The sequence below is a fragment of the Pan troglodytes genome, chromosome 6 (assembly GCF_028858775.2).
Source record: "Pan troglodytes isolate AG18354 chromosome 6, NHGRI_mPanTro3-v2.0_pri, whole genome shotgun sequence".
Classification (NCBI taxonomy): Eukaryota; Metazoa; Chordata; class Mammalia; order Primates; family Hominidae; genus Pan; species Pan troglodytes.
The window spans coordinates 87,199,630-87,217,373 of record NC_072404.2 but is presented as its reverse complement, the minus strand read 5'-3'; the positions used below and the strand labels follow the sequence as shown (position 1 = coordinate 87,217,373).

At 37.2% G+C, this 17,744-nt stretch overlaps 1 protein-coding gene across 10 annotated transcripts in view; it reads right to left on the bottom strand.

The window, feature by feature from the left end:
- The window catches only part of PHTF2 (putative homeodomain transcription factor 2), a 155,724-nt gene that overhangs the window by 102,922 nt on the left and 35,058 nt on the right, over positions 1–17,744 (bottom strand). For 6 of the 10 annotated variants that reach the window (XM_001159146.7, XM_054687604.2, XM_054687603.2 and 3 more), the window contains exon 2: positions 11,415–11,494. In XM_001159146.7, the coding sequence (XP_001159146.2) occupies positions 11,415–11,459 (45 nt within the window). In that variant the 5' untranslated portion in view covers positions 11,460–11,494. Of the gene's footprint in view, positions 1–3,268; positions 3,343–11,414; positions 11,495–17,744 lie in introns of all 10 variants that reach the window. The other 4 variants (XM_016957641.3, XM_054687602.2, XM_054687601.2 and 1 more) reach the window with 1 other exon arrangement.

Sequence of the window (17,744 nt, the reverse complement as noted above, 5' to 3'; positions counted from 1 at the left end):
TCACTTAAGCTCAGTAGTTCAAGACCAGCCTGCATAACACAGTGAGATCTGCCTCCAAAAAAAAAAAAAAAATCAGAGCAGAAATAAATGAAATCGAAACCAAAAAATACAAAAGATCAATGAAATAAGTTTGTTTTTTGAAAAAATAATCAACAAACCTTTAGCCACACTAAGAAAAAAAGAAGACACAAATAAATATAATTAGAGATGAAAACGGACATATTATAATGGACTCTACAGAAATTCAAAGGATTATTAGAGACTACTATGAGCAACTATATGCCAATAAATTGGAAAACCTAGAAGAAATGGACAAATTCCTAAACACAGACAAGCTACCAAAACTGCACCATGAAGAAATCCAAAATCTGAACAGACCAATAATAAATAATGAGATCAAAGCTGTAATAAAAAGTCTCCCAGCAAAGAAAAGCCCAGGACCCAAGGGCTTCACTGCTATACTTTACCAAACATTTAAAGAACTAATACCAATCCTTCTCAAACTATTCTGAAAAGTAGAAAAAGAGGGAATACTTTCAAATTCATTTTATGAGGCCAGTATTACTCTGATACCCAAACCAGACAAAGACATATCAAAAAAAGAAAACTATGGGCCAGTATCCCTGATAAAGACAAAAATCCTCAACACAATAGCAAACCGAATACAACAACACATTAAAAAGATCATTCATCATGACCAAGTAGGATTTATCTATGGATGCATGATGGTTCAACATATGCAAATGAATCAATGTCATACATCATATCAACAAAATGAAGGACAAAATCAATCAACATCCCTTCATAATAAAAACACTAAAAAAACTGGGTATAGAAGGAACATACCTCAATACAATAAAAGCCATATATGATGGATGCATTGCTGGTATCAAACTGATTAGGGAAAAGCTGAAAGACTTTCCTCAAAGATCTAAAACACAACAAGGATGACCATTTTGTTTTTTTCCCCCCAAAGCCCCCACATTCTGGGAAGAAAACAGATCACTTTTCTTTTCTTTTTTTTTTTTTGAGACAGGGTCTCACTCTGTGAACTAGGTTGGTGTGCAGTGGCACAATCATGGCTCACTGCAGCCTCAATCTCCTGGGCTCAAGTGATTCCCCTGCCTCTACCTCCCAAGTAGTTGGAACTACAGGTGTATGCCACCATGCCTGGCTTATTTTTTCTCTATTTTTTTTAGAGACGAGGTCCCACTATGTTGCCTGGCTGCTCTTGAACTCCTGGGTTCAAGAGACCCTCCTGCCTTAGGGTGTGAGCCATCGTGCCTGGCTTTTTTTTTTTTTTTTTTTTTTTTTGAGACAAGGTCTTGCTTTGTCTTTCAGGCTAGAGTGCAGTGGTGGCACAAACATGGCTCACTGCAGCCTCAATTCTAGGGCTCAAGTGATCCTCCCACCTCAGCTTCCCAAGTAGCTAGAAATAAAGGGGCATGCCACCACACCTGGATTTTTTTTTTTTTTTTTTTTAATTTTGTAGAGACAGGGTTGAGCCATGTTCCCCAGGCTGACATTGAACTCCTGGCTTCAAGCAATTCTCCCACCTCAGCCTCCTGAAGTTCTGGGATTACAGGCATGATCCACCATGCCCAGCCACTGCCCACTTTCACTAATGTTATTCAACACGGCAATGGAAGTCCTAGCTAGGGCAATCAGACAAGAGAAGGAAATACAAGGTATCCAAATTGGAAAGGAAGAAGTCCAATTATCCTTGTTTACAGATGATATGATCTTTTACCTGGAAAAACCTAAAGACTGCACCAAAAATCTATTACAACTGATGAACAAATTCAGTCAAGTTGCAGAATGCAATCAACATAAAAAAATCAGTAGCATTTCTATATGCCAACAGTGAACAATCTGAAAGAGAAATCAAGAAAGTAATCCCATTTACAATAGCTACAGATAAAATAAGATACCTAGGAATAAACTTAATCATGCAAATGAAATGTCTCCACAATGAAAACTACAAAACACTGATGCAAAGAATTAATATTGTTAAAACGTGCATACTACCCAAAGCAATCTACAGATTCAATGTAGCACTATCAAAATGCCAATGACATTCTTCAGAGAAATAGAAAAAATAATCCTAGAATTTAATTTATTTGGAACCACAAAAGACCAAGAATAGCCAGACATTCTGAGTGAAAACAACAAAACTGGAGGAATCACATTGCATGACTTCAAATTATACTACAGAGCTATTATAACAAAAACAGCACAGTGGCTGGGCACAGTGGCTCACGCCTGTAATCCTAGCACCTTAGGAGGCCGAGGTGAGTGATCACCTGAGGTCAGTTCAAGACCAGCCTGGCCAACTGATGAAACCCCGTCTCTACTAAAATAAATAAATAAATAAATAAATATAAAAATTAGCCAGGCATGGTGGCGCGTGCCTGTAATCCCAGCTACTCCGGAGGCTGAGGCAGGAGAATCACTTGAACCCAGGAGGCAGAGGTTGCAGTAAGCCGAGATCACGCCACTACATTCCAGCCTGGGCGACAGAGGGAGACTCCATCTCAAAAAAGCAAAAACAAAACAAAAAAAACTCCAGCATGGTACTAGCATAAAAACAGACATGAAGATCAGTGGAACACAATAGAAGCCCAGAAACAAATCCATATATCTACAGTAAGCTCATTTTCAACAAAGGTACCAAGAACATCACGATGGATGTTCTCTTCAACAAATGGTGAAAGTAGTCTCTTCAATAAATGATGCTGGGAAAACTGGATATCCCTATGCAGAAGAATGAAACTAGACTCCTATCTCTCATCATATACAAAAATCAAATCAAAATTGATTAAATATTTAAATCTAAGACTTTAAACTATGAAACTACTACAAGAAAACATTGGGGAAACTCTCCAAGATAATGGACTGGGCAAAGGTTTCTTGAGTAATACTACCAAAGCACAGGCAACCAAAGTAAAAATGGACAAATGCAATTACACCAAGTTAAAAAGCTTCTGCAGAGCAAAGGAAAATATCAACAAAGAGACAACCTACAGAATGATAGAAAATATTTGCAAACTACCCATCTGACAATGAATTAACAACCAGAATATACAAGGAGCTCAAACAACTCTATAGGAAAAAAATCTAATAATCCATTTTAAAAATGGGCAAAAGGTCTGAATAGACATTTCTCAAAAGAAGACACACAAATGGCAAACAGGTATATGAAAGGGTGCTTCACATCATGGATCATCAGAGAAATGCAAATCAAAACTACAGTGAGATATCATCTTACCTCAGTCAAAATGGCTTTTCTCCAGAAGACAGGCAACAACAAATGCCGGCAAGGATGTGGAGAAATGGGAATCCCTGTACATCGTTGACAGGAATGCAAATTAGTACAGCCACTATGGAGAACAGTACGGAGGTTCCTTGAAAAACTAAAAATAGAACTACCATATGATCCAGCAAGCCCACTCCTAGGTATATACCCTAAAATAGGAAATTAGTATACTGAAGAGATATCTGCACTCCCATGTTCACTGCAGCAATATTCATGATAACCAAGATTTGGAACCAACCTAAGTGTCCATCAATGAATGAATGGATAAAGAAAATTGGTACATATACACAATGGGGTAGTATTCCGTCATAAGAAAGAATGAGATCCCGACATGTGCAACAACATGAATGGAACTGGAGGACATTATATTAAGTGAAATAAGCCAGGCACAGAGAGACAAACTTCACAGGTTCTCACTAATTTGTGGGAGCTAAAAATTAAAAGAATTGAACTCATGAAAATGTAGAGTAGAGTGATCATTACCAGAGGCTGGGAAGGGTAGTAGGGATGGGAAACAGAGATGGTTAATGGGTACAAAACCACAGTTAGATAGAATGAATAAGATCCAGTACTTGATAGCACAACAGGGTGACTACAGTCAACAATAATTTACTCTAAAATAACTAAAAGGGTATAATTAGAATGTTTGGAACACAAAGAAACAATAAACGCTTGAAGTGATGGATACTCCATTTACAGTGATGTGATTATATGTTTGTATCAAAATATCTCATGTACCCCACAAATATTTAAACCTACTATGTACCTATAAACATAAACATAGATTTAAAAATCATATTTAAAGTTGACTTATTCTGTCACAACCTGTGTGATTCATCCAAGGGAAGCATTACTATCTGCAGCTTACAAAAGAAAAAACTAAGGCTCAGAAAAATTAAATAACATGTTCAATATCATAAGCTGGTAAATGTCACAAAATCAAATAGAGGTCGCGATGCTATACACAGTGCTCTTTTAACCTTATCATACTATAAAGCATGGTAGTTTAAAATTACATTCAAGAAAAGGACATAAAAGTGAAAATGTAATAAGCGCATTTGTCTATGGTTCAGTACTTCTTTTTGGTAGATCTTAATTTTCTCTCTACTACTATAACCAGCCAAGGCAAGAGGACTGTATAGAAAGCCATACCCCATCAGAAAGCACTTCTGTGTATCACTTAGGATGCTTTCAGAAACAAGAAACTAAAAAACCCAACTTCAAATGACTGAAAAAATACAGAGATTTATTCTCTCATACAGTAAGAAATCCCAAATTAGGTCACTTTCAGAACTGATTAATTTTATGGTTCATAAAGTCCTAAAAAGCTCAAGTTTTCTTTCCATCTTTCATTTCTGACATCCTCAGCCTATTAGAAAGCTCCTTTCATGGGAACTAAGTCACTATAAAAGCTTCAGGCTTGCAGGCTCATGCCTGCAATGTCGACACTTTGGGAGGCTGAGGCAAAAGGATTACTTGAAGCCAGGAGTTCAAGACCAACTTGGGCAACAGAGCAAGACCCAGCCTCTACAAAAAAGGAAGAAAACTACCTGGGCATGATAGTGCAAGTCTGTAGTCCCAGCTACTCGGAAGGCTGAGCAAGAGGACTGCTTAAGCCCAGGAGTTGGAGACTGCAGTAAGCCATGACTGTGTCACTGCACAACAGCCTGAGTGACAGAGCGAGACAGGCAGGAAGAGAAGGGAACGGAAGGGAAGGGGAGGGGAGGGGAGGGAAGGGGAAGGGAGGCGAGGGGAGGGGAGGGGAGGCGAGGGGAGGGGAGGGGAGGCGAGGGGAAGGGAGGGGAGGGGAGGTGAGGGGAGGGGAGGCGAGGGGAGGCGAGGGGAGGGGAGGGAAGGGAAGGGAAACTAATTTCAGGCAACAGTGCCTCACCCACCAATGTCCCAAGACAGGAAGGCAACCCTCTATTTCAGATCATTATACTGTGTTATTTAATATATGTAAAGCATTGAAAAAGTGGCACATAATAAGCATCACATAAGGTTTGCTATTATTATTATTGGTTGTTTTTAGGATGTGAGAGACTTTTCCCAGAAGGCTTCATTTCTCATTAGCCATAACTGGAATACATGCCCCATTCTATGCCAGTCACTGGCAAGGGAAACAGAATGCCATGATTGGGTTAGACTTATCAGGATTCACCCCCTCTGAGACTTCGGATACACATTCTTTGGCTGTAAGACCTGTGGAGAGGAATGAATTCCTTAACAAAATAGAGGCTCTTCCACCAGGAAAAAAGGTCAGGAATAATTTTGGGTAGGAAACCCCCATATGGCGGTCCTCCACACATCCTTTCTTCTCAAGGAGCTAAAAGAGAAGGGGTATGGAGGGACCTTGGGGCTTATTCTCACAACATGGAGAAAGGCATCTGTGATGGGAAGGAATAAGCCAACTCTAGAAAAGCAATAGGAAAAAAGAGGCAGACGGACACATCTGATGGTGCTCTGGTCTTGGGATTAAGTCAACCCTGAGAAAAGCTTCACCACTCAGCACAGTTTAGCTTGAAAGCCAATAAGTTTCCCCTTTAAGATAGTTTGAGTTAGATTTGTCTTACCTGTGAAAGAATCCAGGAGACTGATGGAGGAAGGATAATATTAAATGACTGCACATGGTTTTGGAGTTGAAAGCTGAGACTTAATACTTTTGAGCCATCTGTGCAACCTTAGGCAAGTTAGTACTCTGAAATGCCCTACACATACTTAAGTACACACACATACACACACACACATGTGCGCATGCCCACACACACATTAACATGGCTGAACTTTACCAAAAAGGTGGAAAACTTAAAGTTCCCAACTATTTACAATTGATAGCAGTTACCAGTCAAGTTCATGTTACTCAAGCTAGTTTCTCATTTAAATTACTAAATGAATCCCAAAGCTGGCTCATATTTAAAGGCCATTAAACATATTCATTAGTTTTCTCATTGGCAATTGACTCCTTAAAGACAATGACCAAGATCTGTATCATACAGTTCTTCCTCAGCCCTATAAGCTAAATTCACTATTTTACTATGACTATACAATGTTGCCAGTGCTTTTTTTCCCTTTTAAATTTGGGGAGTTTTTCTAAGCCACTCTTCTCTTATATATTTATCTAGTGAAAATAGAACCTCATTCTCTCATAATTTTATCTGCACAGTCACAGTGGAATCTTACGGGTCACTATATTGTTTAAAGGAATACTTAGTGTGTCAATTATCTTTCAATACATGTAATTTCAGGTCCCTATTTCAAATAACTTCCAAAAGATAAGTAACTCCATTCCCTCTCCTTGGAAATGAGAAACTAGATATATGAAAGCAGAGTATTTTGCTACAAAACACATTCAACAGCTCATTATTAACTAAAAACTATTCTGGTTTCTCCCCTGTTGTCATTCTTGTTGCATTAACAGTTCCTCCAAGTTAATAACTGAAAATTACTCTGGACCAACAGGAATTTTAAAATTATTCATAACTATGAAGGCTACAATAGGATAAAATTTAAAATTGGATATTAAAGGACTTTTAAAATGTCAAAATAAACCATGCATAGAATAATTTATTTAGGCCGGGTGCAATGGTTCATGCCTGTAATCCCAGCACTTTAGGAGGCTACAGTGGGCAAATCGCATGAGGTCAAGATTTCGAGACCAGCCTGGCCAACATAGCAAAACCTCATCACTACTAAAAATACAAAAATTAGCTGGCCATAGTAGCACCTGCCTGTAATCCCAGCTACTGGGGAGGCTGAGGCAGGAGAATTGCTTGAACCCAAGAGGCAGAGGTTGCTGTGAGCCAAGATCATACCACTGACTCGAGCCAGGGTGAAAGAGTGAAAATCTGTCTCAACAAAAAAACAAAACAAAAGAATAACTTATTCAAAAATACTTGATAATTAAGTAGAATTTCTGTACACATTTATAATAATTTCAAAGTTTGTTTTCATTTTCTCCTGGAAATTTCACATCTGATATTAGAGCTCATGTTCAAAAGAGTCTACAAATCAAGTGATGGCTTTTGGCCATTCAGTATTCAAATCATAAATATAAAAACGTCACAATTTTCTAGTGGAGAAAGGTGACTCTAAAGTGAGTTATGGTTGGGCACAGTGGCTCAGGCCTGCAATCCCAGCACTTCGGGAGTCCAAGGCAGGAGGATCGCTTGAGGCCAGAAGTTTGAGACCAGCCCGGGAAACATGGTGAAATCCCGTCAAAAAAATACAAAAGTTAGGTGGGTGTGGTGGCATGAGCCTGTAGTTCCAGCTACTTGGGGGGCTGAGGCAGGAGGATCGTTTGAGCCCAGGAGGTCGAGGCTGCAGTGAGCCGTGTTCACACCACTGCACTTCAGCCTGGGTGACAAAGTGAGACCCTCCCTCAAAAATAAAAAGAAGTGAGTTACTAACCAAACAAATATTCAAGAAAATGAAGATAAATGTTTTTGGTTTTTATTTACAAGGATACTATTCAGTATAAGCTGGGTACTATTGAATGATAGTCACAAAATCAAAGAACATTATAATATTAAAACTTTTAAAAATCATATAATCCAGGACTTCTTAACCTGGGTTTTAAGACAGATGTGATATTTTCTGTATATGTATATTGTATACATTTTTCTCAAAATATGATCCTTGGCTTTCAACACAAAGGGGTCCATGATTGAAAAGAGGCTGAGAACCATTAGCTAGTCAATGTAGAAAAGTGGAAATTGAGACTCAAAGAAATAAAGTTATTCACCTGTGGTTAAATAATCAGTAAGCACGGCTGCAGTTCTCCTGCCTTCATTTCACTGAAGTATAAATGCCTCTAAAAATTTTTTTAATAAGCATATATTTAAGAGAAAAACAGATCTGTGTGACCTAAGCCAGTGAGGGGAACCCTCAGGCTAATGATAAAAGAAAATACTAAGATGGCAGCCGGGAGACATGACTTAAGAACTATCTATTCAGTATGGACTAGATGAACAGAGAATTCTAGGAGAGTCAGTTCCAAGAAAGGAAAAAGGGAAGAGATAAACCTGAATATGACTGACTGCAACAAGAGAAGTGTTACAATTTCATCAGAGACTTAGAAAAAGAATTCAAAAAACCAAGCAAAGGGGAAAAAAAGTTACACAGATTGGAAATATTATAACATAACATATCTTTAAATGATACATACACAAACATAATAATGTAAGCACCAAATACTGATTTTACCAAAATTTGGAGTCACTGGGATGATAGAGGGGGGAAACTTAGGGGAAGCTTATAAAAAAGCTAAATCCTAATCATATAGTCAGAAGTCAACAAGTAACATCTACAATAAAATGACCAAGAAAAAACAAGGCAGGCATGCTTCAAAACATGAAATATCATTTTTAAAAATGGTGTTATTCAACAAAGGCTGTCTTAGAGCATGGGTCAGCAAATCAAGGCCTACAGGTCAAATCTAGACCCTTGCCTGCTTTTGTAAATTAAGTTTTACTGGAACACAGCCATGCTCATTAATTTTATATAGTGTCTATGGCTGCTTTTGTGCTACAATGGCAAGGCAAGGTTGAGTGGTTGCAGCAGAGACCTATGACTCAAAACCTAAATTATTTACTATCTGGCCCTTTAAAGAAAAAGTCAGTCAATCCAATCCTAGTTTAGAATGTTGTATGACATTTTGTATCTCTGACTCCCACCCATAAATGCCAGTATTCCATCAAAAGTTATTAGGATGAGGAGTGGGAGAACTTTGGTTTCAGAACCAATGAGCTATAAAGACTTTAAAATGATTGCCTCTGGGGGAGCAAAACTCAAAGGTTAGGTAAGGATAGGGATGGATAGTATTGCAGGCTGCTTTTTTTTTTTGCAATAATCCTTGAAACACTAATCTTTCAAAGTATCACATGTATTTCTTCAATAAAATTAAATTTAAAAGCAAAAGGAAAAAAATAGAGCAAATCAAATCCAGTTAATGGTTCTGGCAACTCCCTAATTTATGTGATAAGCCTGGGCAACATGGCAAAACCCCGTCTCTACTAAAAATACAAGATCTAGCTGGGCATAGAGGCACATGCCTGTAGTCCCAGCTACTTGGGAGGCTGAGGTGGGAGGTTCACTTGAACCCAGGAGGTCAAGGCTGCGGTGAGCCGTGATTGTGCCACAGCACTCCAGACTGTGTTAACAGAGTGAGACCCTGTCTCAAAAATAAATAAATATATATATAATAGAATATGTGATTACATTTGCTAGTATATTTTATGACATTTCCTATAGTTGCTCTGGAGAATATTTTGGTTGCATGTATCCAAAGCTGTCAGGTAAATGACCCTTGGATAAGAGGGTCATTTCAGTTACAGGGCTAACTTCAGTTACAGGGCTAACTGAATCTGAGTATAATATTTCAAACCCTCTGATCCCAAGAAAGGTCAATCAAGTATGTTCTATAAATGATCTTCAGTAAAGTCTAAAGTGTTTAATGTAAAAAGCCAAACAGAGAAAATGTTTATTATTCCCATAGATAGAAATTAGGAAAGAGAAAAACTTTCAAAGATATAGACAGGAAAATTTTTAAAGTTTTTTTTGTTTTGTTTTCCTTAACTTACAATTTTCTTTAGCTCTTTAGCTAAGCAGACTGATTTTTAACTTGATTGGAAGTTTAAAAGTTTAAAAGGAGGCACTAACAAACACAAAAGACAATTAATAGTATATCAATATCAATACTTCCAATAAAGTACCTCATATGAAAAATATAATTATATACCTATGGCATGTTCTACCCAGAAAACAAATAACACATCTAAAAACAGACCATAATCCCATGCCATCTACTAAGGGAGGTTTAGGTAGGAGGACCACATGAGCCCAAGAGGTTAAGGTTGCAGTGGGCCATGAGTGTGCAACTGCACTCAAGCCTGGGCAACAGAGCGAGATCCTGTCTCAAAAAATATTTTTAAAAAGGCCATATTCTTAGTTTGTCTAACTTTTAAAGTGTTTTAATTATCACTTATTTTCAATTGAACAAAACTTAAAAATCATCTGTTTGGCTGGGCGCGGTGGCTCACGCCTGTAATCCTAGCACTTTGGGAGGCTGAGGCGGGCAGATCACCTGAGGTTAGGAGTTCAAGATCAGCCTGACCAACATGGCGAAACCCTGTCTCTACTAAACATACAAAAATTAGCCGGGCATGGTAGCATATGCCTGTAATCCCAGCTACTTGGGAGGCTGAGACAAGAGAATCGCTTGAACCCAGGAGGCAGAGGTTGCAGTGAGCCGAGATCGCGCCACTACACTCCAGTCTGGGTGACAGAGAGAGAGATTCCATCTCAAAAAAAAAAAAAAAAAAAAAAGTCTGTTTTTTCTCCCATATAAGAAAAGCTTTAAATGTATCATTATATTTTGTTAATAGAGACCTGAAGAATAAGGTATAAAAATGTTTTAAAATGTGAACACAAATATAATTCACTATGTACACAAAAGATCTAAGGTATTACACAAAACAACATAAATTTTAAAGAATATAAACAACACTCATTAGGAGTAAACAGTTTATTGTATTGTCAAAAAATGCCTATATTCTTTTGGACTTTATAAAGAAAAACATTACACTGGTAAAGCTTATTCTGAAATATATAAGATGATACAGCTATTTAAAGTAGGTACGACAATCCTAAAACATCAAAATAAACACTTTAATATTTCAGTTTGTAAAATAGAGTTCCCAAAACTTTATTTTACTGAAACATTCAGCTATTGAATTGTAACTTACAAGAAACAAATTAAAAACTATTGATATAAGTTATGTAACAGCTCTGCTAATCTTTCTTTTAAAAAATTAAACTAAGGAAAGTGTTAATGTTTTTATAAAATGCTAATTTTATCCACTCCTGGAGATTTGCTTTCTATTATAATTAATCTAGCTACTTTGCTATTGTAGAGTAAAAAGTAGAGAAAAAATATTTTTAAGCATCATCTTTCCAATTTATTTAGAAGTAAAATAAGTACGAGAAAAATAAAAATAATCTTCCTTTCCCACGCAAAATCCTAACATCTATAGCATGAAATAAACATGTATTTTTGAAATTCAAACATTTAGAAAGCTAAAAGTTTTGACTATCAACTTACCTTCTTTTGATACCAGACTATAGCATCTGTGACTTTGGACGCCATTTATTCCACTGAAATCACACATTGGTCATTTTAGGCTGTGCAAGAGAGAAAAACATACAAATGACTTTATTTCCACCTTCCAAAAGGAGACTGAACAGCATGCAGACATAGCACTCTGGTTACTTGCAGAGCAAGGGGTGTATGACAAGACTTATATTACACTCTTCCTCATTACTATTTTAGCAACAGGTTCTCTTAAGTAAACAAAAATCAGTTGCCACAATAATAGAAAGTTCTATTTGCGTGAATAAATAACACTTGTTTTCTTACAAAATAGGTTGAAATTTTTTTAATCTTTTAAAGAAATTTCAGAATTTCCTAGGTTATACCAGAAATTGTTCATCTAAAAATCCACATACAAGAAACCAATTCATTCAATCAGTAATGTAGTTTCTTTCTAAAAACCAGTGTCAGTTACCATTGCTAAAGGATGGCTTAACAGAGATGACAGAATTTATAATGATATTTAATTTTCCCTGACACTCAGTAAACACAAAACTGAATTAAAATAACCCAAGAAGCCAAAAAGTATTTATGTTAAATACTAAGCCAATATTAGAGTTAATACACAGGAATAATTAACACTAAAGACCTCCCAGATATCACAGTTTGCTAATTGTCATTTAAGTAGTTACGACAATTAATCCTCAAAGATCAAAAAAACTCTTTAATATTTCAGTTTATAAAATACAGTCCCTAAAAGTTTATTATATTGAAAAAAATTAAGCTACTGAATTGTAACTTACAAGAAACAGATTAAAACTGCTGATATGTTCTATAACTCTGCAAATCTCTTTTAAAAATAATCAAACTAAGACAAATACCAAAAACCATTTCATAAGCATCTTTTCTGTGTTTGTCTAAAACAGGATAGGTACTAAACTTAATGATTCCTTAACCCTAGAGGTTATTTGAGACTGATTCCCATCAACTCCAGAATACTATTTTAGTCACAAGATGACACTGGCATAGAGGTTACCTCTGGTCTAGTGTTAAGGATGAGCCTAAAACAGGTTCAAAAGCAGTTATTGGCCGCAGAACTCATTACAAACCAGGATCATCCAAGGACACACAGGATGATCTCAGGGAAATCCTGGGGGTAAAGCACCCTGCTGAGCCAATCCTAGCACATACAGATCTGCAACTGTAGAAACGCTACCACTAGTTTGCCTCAGTAAACAAAGTACCGGAGGTTTTATATACCACTCTTGGGAGCATGCATGAGTGGGAGCATGCATGCTTTTTGAGCATATTAAGATTCAGATACAATAAAAATTATCAACAAGTTCAAATGTTTAGATGATAAACCTCTAAAATTTAAAGCAGAATTTATTCAATGCCTGTATTTTTTACTGTTATAAACCAAATTATTTTATAACCTTTCCTAAGATATTAGTGACTCTAACTGATCAAATTCAAGCAAACTATGTTTTGAAATTCCTGACAAACAGCCTAACATAATGGAAAGAAAAGAAGGTTAGAGTCAAAATACCTAAATTCAAATATTAGCTCTACTATCTATTATGTAATATTGAATAAGTCGCGGAATTTCTCTCAACCTGTTTCTTTCACTTATAAACTAGAAATAACTGTACCTCCCCACCCCTTATAGGATCTTTGTGACCAATAAATAATATACATAAGATGCCTGCCACAGTCCAGGACATACAGTAGGTTTTCAATTATAATTATTTTTAACATCAATTTTCATATAAAAAATTCCCCAATCTAGGAACTAGAAGTATTTATATTTCCTTTTTTAAACATAGCAGTTTAAAGAGAAATACATGCAATCAGTTTTTGTTCACATTGAAAATAAAAATAGCTATCCAATTATCATAAGGTCACAATGTCAATTCTCAATTACATACACATGGATTATTTACAGATTTCAAAGTTCACCTCCACTTAATTTCTCAGTCAGGTGTGGCTATCTTCATTTCTCTCACGAGGGTTTTTTGAGGAAGCTTTCCCTTACTGACTTAAAATCTCCCATTTTTGTTTTTCTGTCCTGGAAGCCTTTGAGTATGATTTATTAACTTCAACCACCTTGTATCCCAGAGGTTTGCCCCACTGATTTTGCTAGGGGACTATTCAATATACACTACACCTTCATTGTATTTGTTTGTCATGACAACTGTGAATGCTTTCCAGATTGGTTATAACCTATCCCCTCAAGCAAACTATGAAAAATGGTACAAGAATATGAGAATATCAACTTTTCACTTTACCCTCTTTTCACTTTACCCAATCTTTATTGACAAATATTCCAGATTATCTAACAAAATAAAGATCCTCTTTCCTAACACCCAACAATGTAAATAATATACATTTCATACACAAAATGTGAAAGGATTTTATCACTCTATTAAACATATCAGATATTTAATATATTTAGGGAATATTTAAATGTTCACATATAAATAATAGTATTTTTTAAAAGAAAAAGCTCAAATGAAAGTTTGAAAAACACTGCCTGCCTCACAAGAAAATAATCGCAAAGACTTTATATATTTGTTTACCGAGCTACACTTAGATAAATACCAAAAATCTAACAGTATTCTAGTTATATAAAGTGTTCTAAATATTTTAAACTGTATTTATTTGGGTCTATAGAAATAAAAATTCAACGAATTTTCTGTTTAAAATAAAAAAACCTTTCTTCAGTAATGGTGATTTTCTGTGCAAACTCATTTAATAGTTTTTCCATTGTGTCAACAACCTTTCAGTCACATTGAATGGCTCATACCTATTTTTAAAACAGGTTTTACAGCATGCTAAGGTAGATTTCTGAACCGGCTATCCGACAAAGCACACTCAAAGATACCCAAATTACACGTGGGTATAATCAACAAGGATTAACAAGTCAAATTATTTCAGGAATAATGAAGATTATTTCTAAAGCCTTTCCAACTTCTTTGATTCTATGACAGTCCAGGAATACAGGTTCATAGACTGTATTGTCATGATAGCTCAGGTTTAATGTTAAATGATCATATTAAAGTTTATTTACAGAAAAAAGCATAAAAAACCTACTGGGGACCTTTAATAGAGGATCTTAATCTTTTTTGATCAACTGATCTGATACAAGGATGGGTATTATGATGCATAATCTTTATTTATTTAGAAATAATCCAATCCTAAAACCATAGGGCTAACTGCAGGCATAACATTAGGCAGTTAACTCTAAGCTAACACTATCCTTGACATAGATTTAATTGTCACACCTTAACAAAATATCTGAAATTCTTTTTTTTTTTTTTGCTTTTTTTATTATACTTTAAGTTTTGGGGTACATGTGCAGAATGTGCAGGTTTGTTACATAGGTATACACGTGCAATGGTGGTTTGCTGCACCCATCAACCTGTCATCTACATTAGGTATTTCTCCTACCGCTATCCTTCCCCAAGCCCCCCACCCCGACAGGCCCTGGTGTGTGATGTTTCCCTCCCTGTCTCCATGTGTTCTTATTGTTCAACTCCCACTTATGAGTGAGAACATGCAGCATTTGGTTTTCTGTTCTTGTGTTAGTTTGCTGAGAATGATGGTTTCCAGCATCATCCATGTCCCTGCAAAGGACATCCTTTTTTATGGCTGCATAGTATTCCATGTTGTACCTGTGCCACATTTTCTTTATCCAGTCTATCACTGATGGGCATTTGGGTCGGTTCCAAGTCCTTGCTATTGTGAACAGTGCCACAATAAACATACGTGTGCATGTGTCTTTATTTACTGTATTGATTTCCACACAAAATGCCAAAGACCAGGGTGGTGGGAAAAGATGAGTACAGAAGAGATGGTATGTTAAGTCTGCCTTTACGGAATCTCAATCAAATACAGTTGAACAACATGGTGGGTAAGCTGCGCTGGTCCGCTTACATGTGGATTTTTTCAATAAAAGTTATACCAAGTGTGCCTGATACTCCTGCCTCCCCTTTCACCTCCTTTACCTCTTCTGCCTCTGCTATCCAGGAAGGGAAAACCAACCCCTCCTCTTCTTCAACCCATTCAGTGTGAAGATGACAAGGATGAAGACCTTTATCATGATCCACTTCCACTTAAAGAATAGTAAATGTATTTTCTCTTCTTCTTCCTCTTCTTCTTTTTTTTTTTTTTTTTTTTTTTGAGATGGAGTTTTCGCTCTTGTTGCCCAGGCTGGAGTGCAATGGCGTGATCTCAGCTCATCGCAACCTCTGCCTCCAGGGTTCAAGCGATTCTCCTGCCTCAACCTCCCAAGTAGCTGGGAATACAGGAATGCGCCACTACGCCCGGCTAATTTGTAATTTTAGTAGAGACAGGGTTTCTCCATGTTGGTCAGGTTGGTCTCAAACTCCGGACCTCAGGTGATCCTCCCGTCTCAGCCTCCCAAAGTGCTGGTATTACAGGTGTGAGCCACTGTGCCCGGCCTATTTTCTCTTCTTTACAATTTAATAACACTTTTTCTCTAGCTTACTTTATTGTAATTATACAGTATATAAACATATAACATATAAAATATGTGTTATCTGTTTATGTTATTAGTAAGACTTCCTGTCAACAGTAGGCTAGTAGTAGTTAAATTTTGGGGGATTCAAAAGTTACAGCCAAATTTTCCACAGCACAGGGGTCAGTACCCCTAACCCCAATTGTTCAAGGGTCAACAGTATAATAATGCCTATGAGTATTCTTTGTACAAATATGGTCTCCCACATTGTCAGATTTTTAACCAATCCCCATGTTACAGAAATTCTATCAAATACTACATAAATGTTACAATGTACATCTCTCATTATTCTGAAACAAATTTGTCTGTTCTGGCATGACTCTCACTAGGCTCAGAAAACAATGTATTTCCACCCCTGACACTTTGCGTGTGTTATTATTATTCCTATTCCATTCTTTTCTCCACTCATACATCCTTCTAAATCAGCTCAAATCCTACTTCCTCCAAGATGAAGCTTTCTTTTTTTTTTCTTGTTTTTTTTTTTTTGAGACGGAGTTTTGCTCTTGTTGCCCAGGCTGGAGTGCAATGGTATGATCTCGGCTCACTGCAACCTCCGCCTCCCAGGTTCAAGCAATTCTCCTGTCTCAGCCTCCTCAGTAGCTAGGACTACAGGCGCCCACCACCACGCCTGGCTAATTTTTGGTATTTTTAGTAGAGACAGGGCTTCACCCTGTTGGCCAGGCTGGTCTCGAACTCCTGACCTCAGGTGATCCGCCCGCCTCGGCCTCCAAAAGTGCTGGAATTACAGGCATGAGCCACCGCACCCGGCCAGCTTTCCTTTGGACTAAAAAATGCTGAAGCTTAATGTCTCTCCTCTAGCACCAACATATGCTCAAAAATCTGTAATTTAAATAGAAATGTAAAGCAGTATGTGGCCACACAGGTCACTTGGTCATATGTAAACACTCTTAAGGAAAAAATGTGGCAACATTCTTTGTCTCTAAGTACTCAGTACACTGTAATATATGGTACAGGAAGTACAGCAGATAAAAAGCAATGACTAAGCATCAAGATAATTGGGTTCTAGATCCAAGTTCTGATACTAAGAGCTGTGTGCTCTTGAATAAGTTACTGAGTTCTCTGGACCTCAGTTTTCCCCAAGTGCCATCTAGCCAGATATTCCACAACTCAATAAAGGTTAAATAACAATTGTGTGAAAAGAAAAAGAGCTCCGAGCAGTCTGAGCCATGTGAGGTAGGCAAGCACAGACACATGAGTACAGGACTTGAGTCAAGCCCCTACACCCAAGCCTGGGGGCAACTGTTTAAAGTCATTTTCTTCCTGACTAGCTGCCTCACTCATTTATCTTCATGTTTCTGGAATTTGTGATACAAAGAACAATGTATAGCCAATCAACAGTTTATGTTATTTTAACATAAATTCTCAGTAAACAACTCAGGAACTGCTTCTTCCTTCCGTTTAAAAATTTTTTTTTTTTTTTTTTTTTTTGAGACAAGGTCTCACTCAGTTGCCCAGGCTGGAGTGCAGTGGCATGATCAGGGCTCACAGCAGCTTCGACTTCCCAGCTCAAGTGATCCTTCTGCCTCAGCCCCCAAAGTAGCTGTGACTATAGGCATGTACCATGATGCCTGGCTAATTTTTTTGAATTTTAGCAGACACGAGGTCTGGCTATGTTGTCCAGGCTGGAAAAATGCACTTTTAACTGCTGCTAATCAGAGGGTATATTCAGAGCAACTCAAATCTGTGCTCCCAGTTGCAATCCTCAAGCTTGATTCAAATAAACCCTCTACTTGTATTAATTTTGCTCCAGCTTCTTCCTCTCAGGTCACCAATTCCAATAA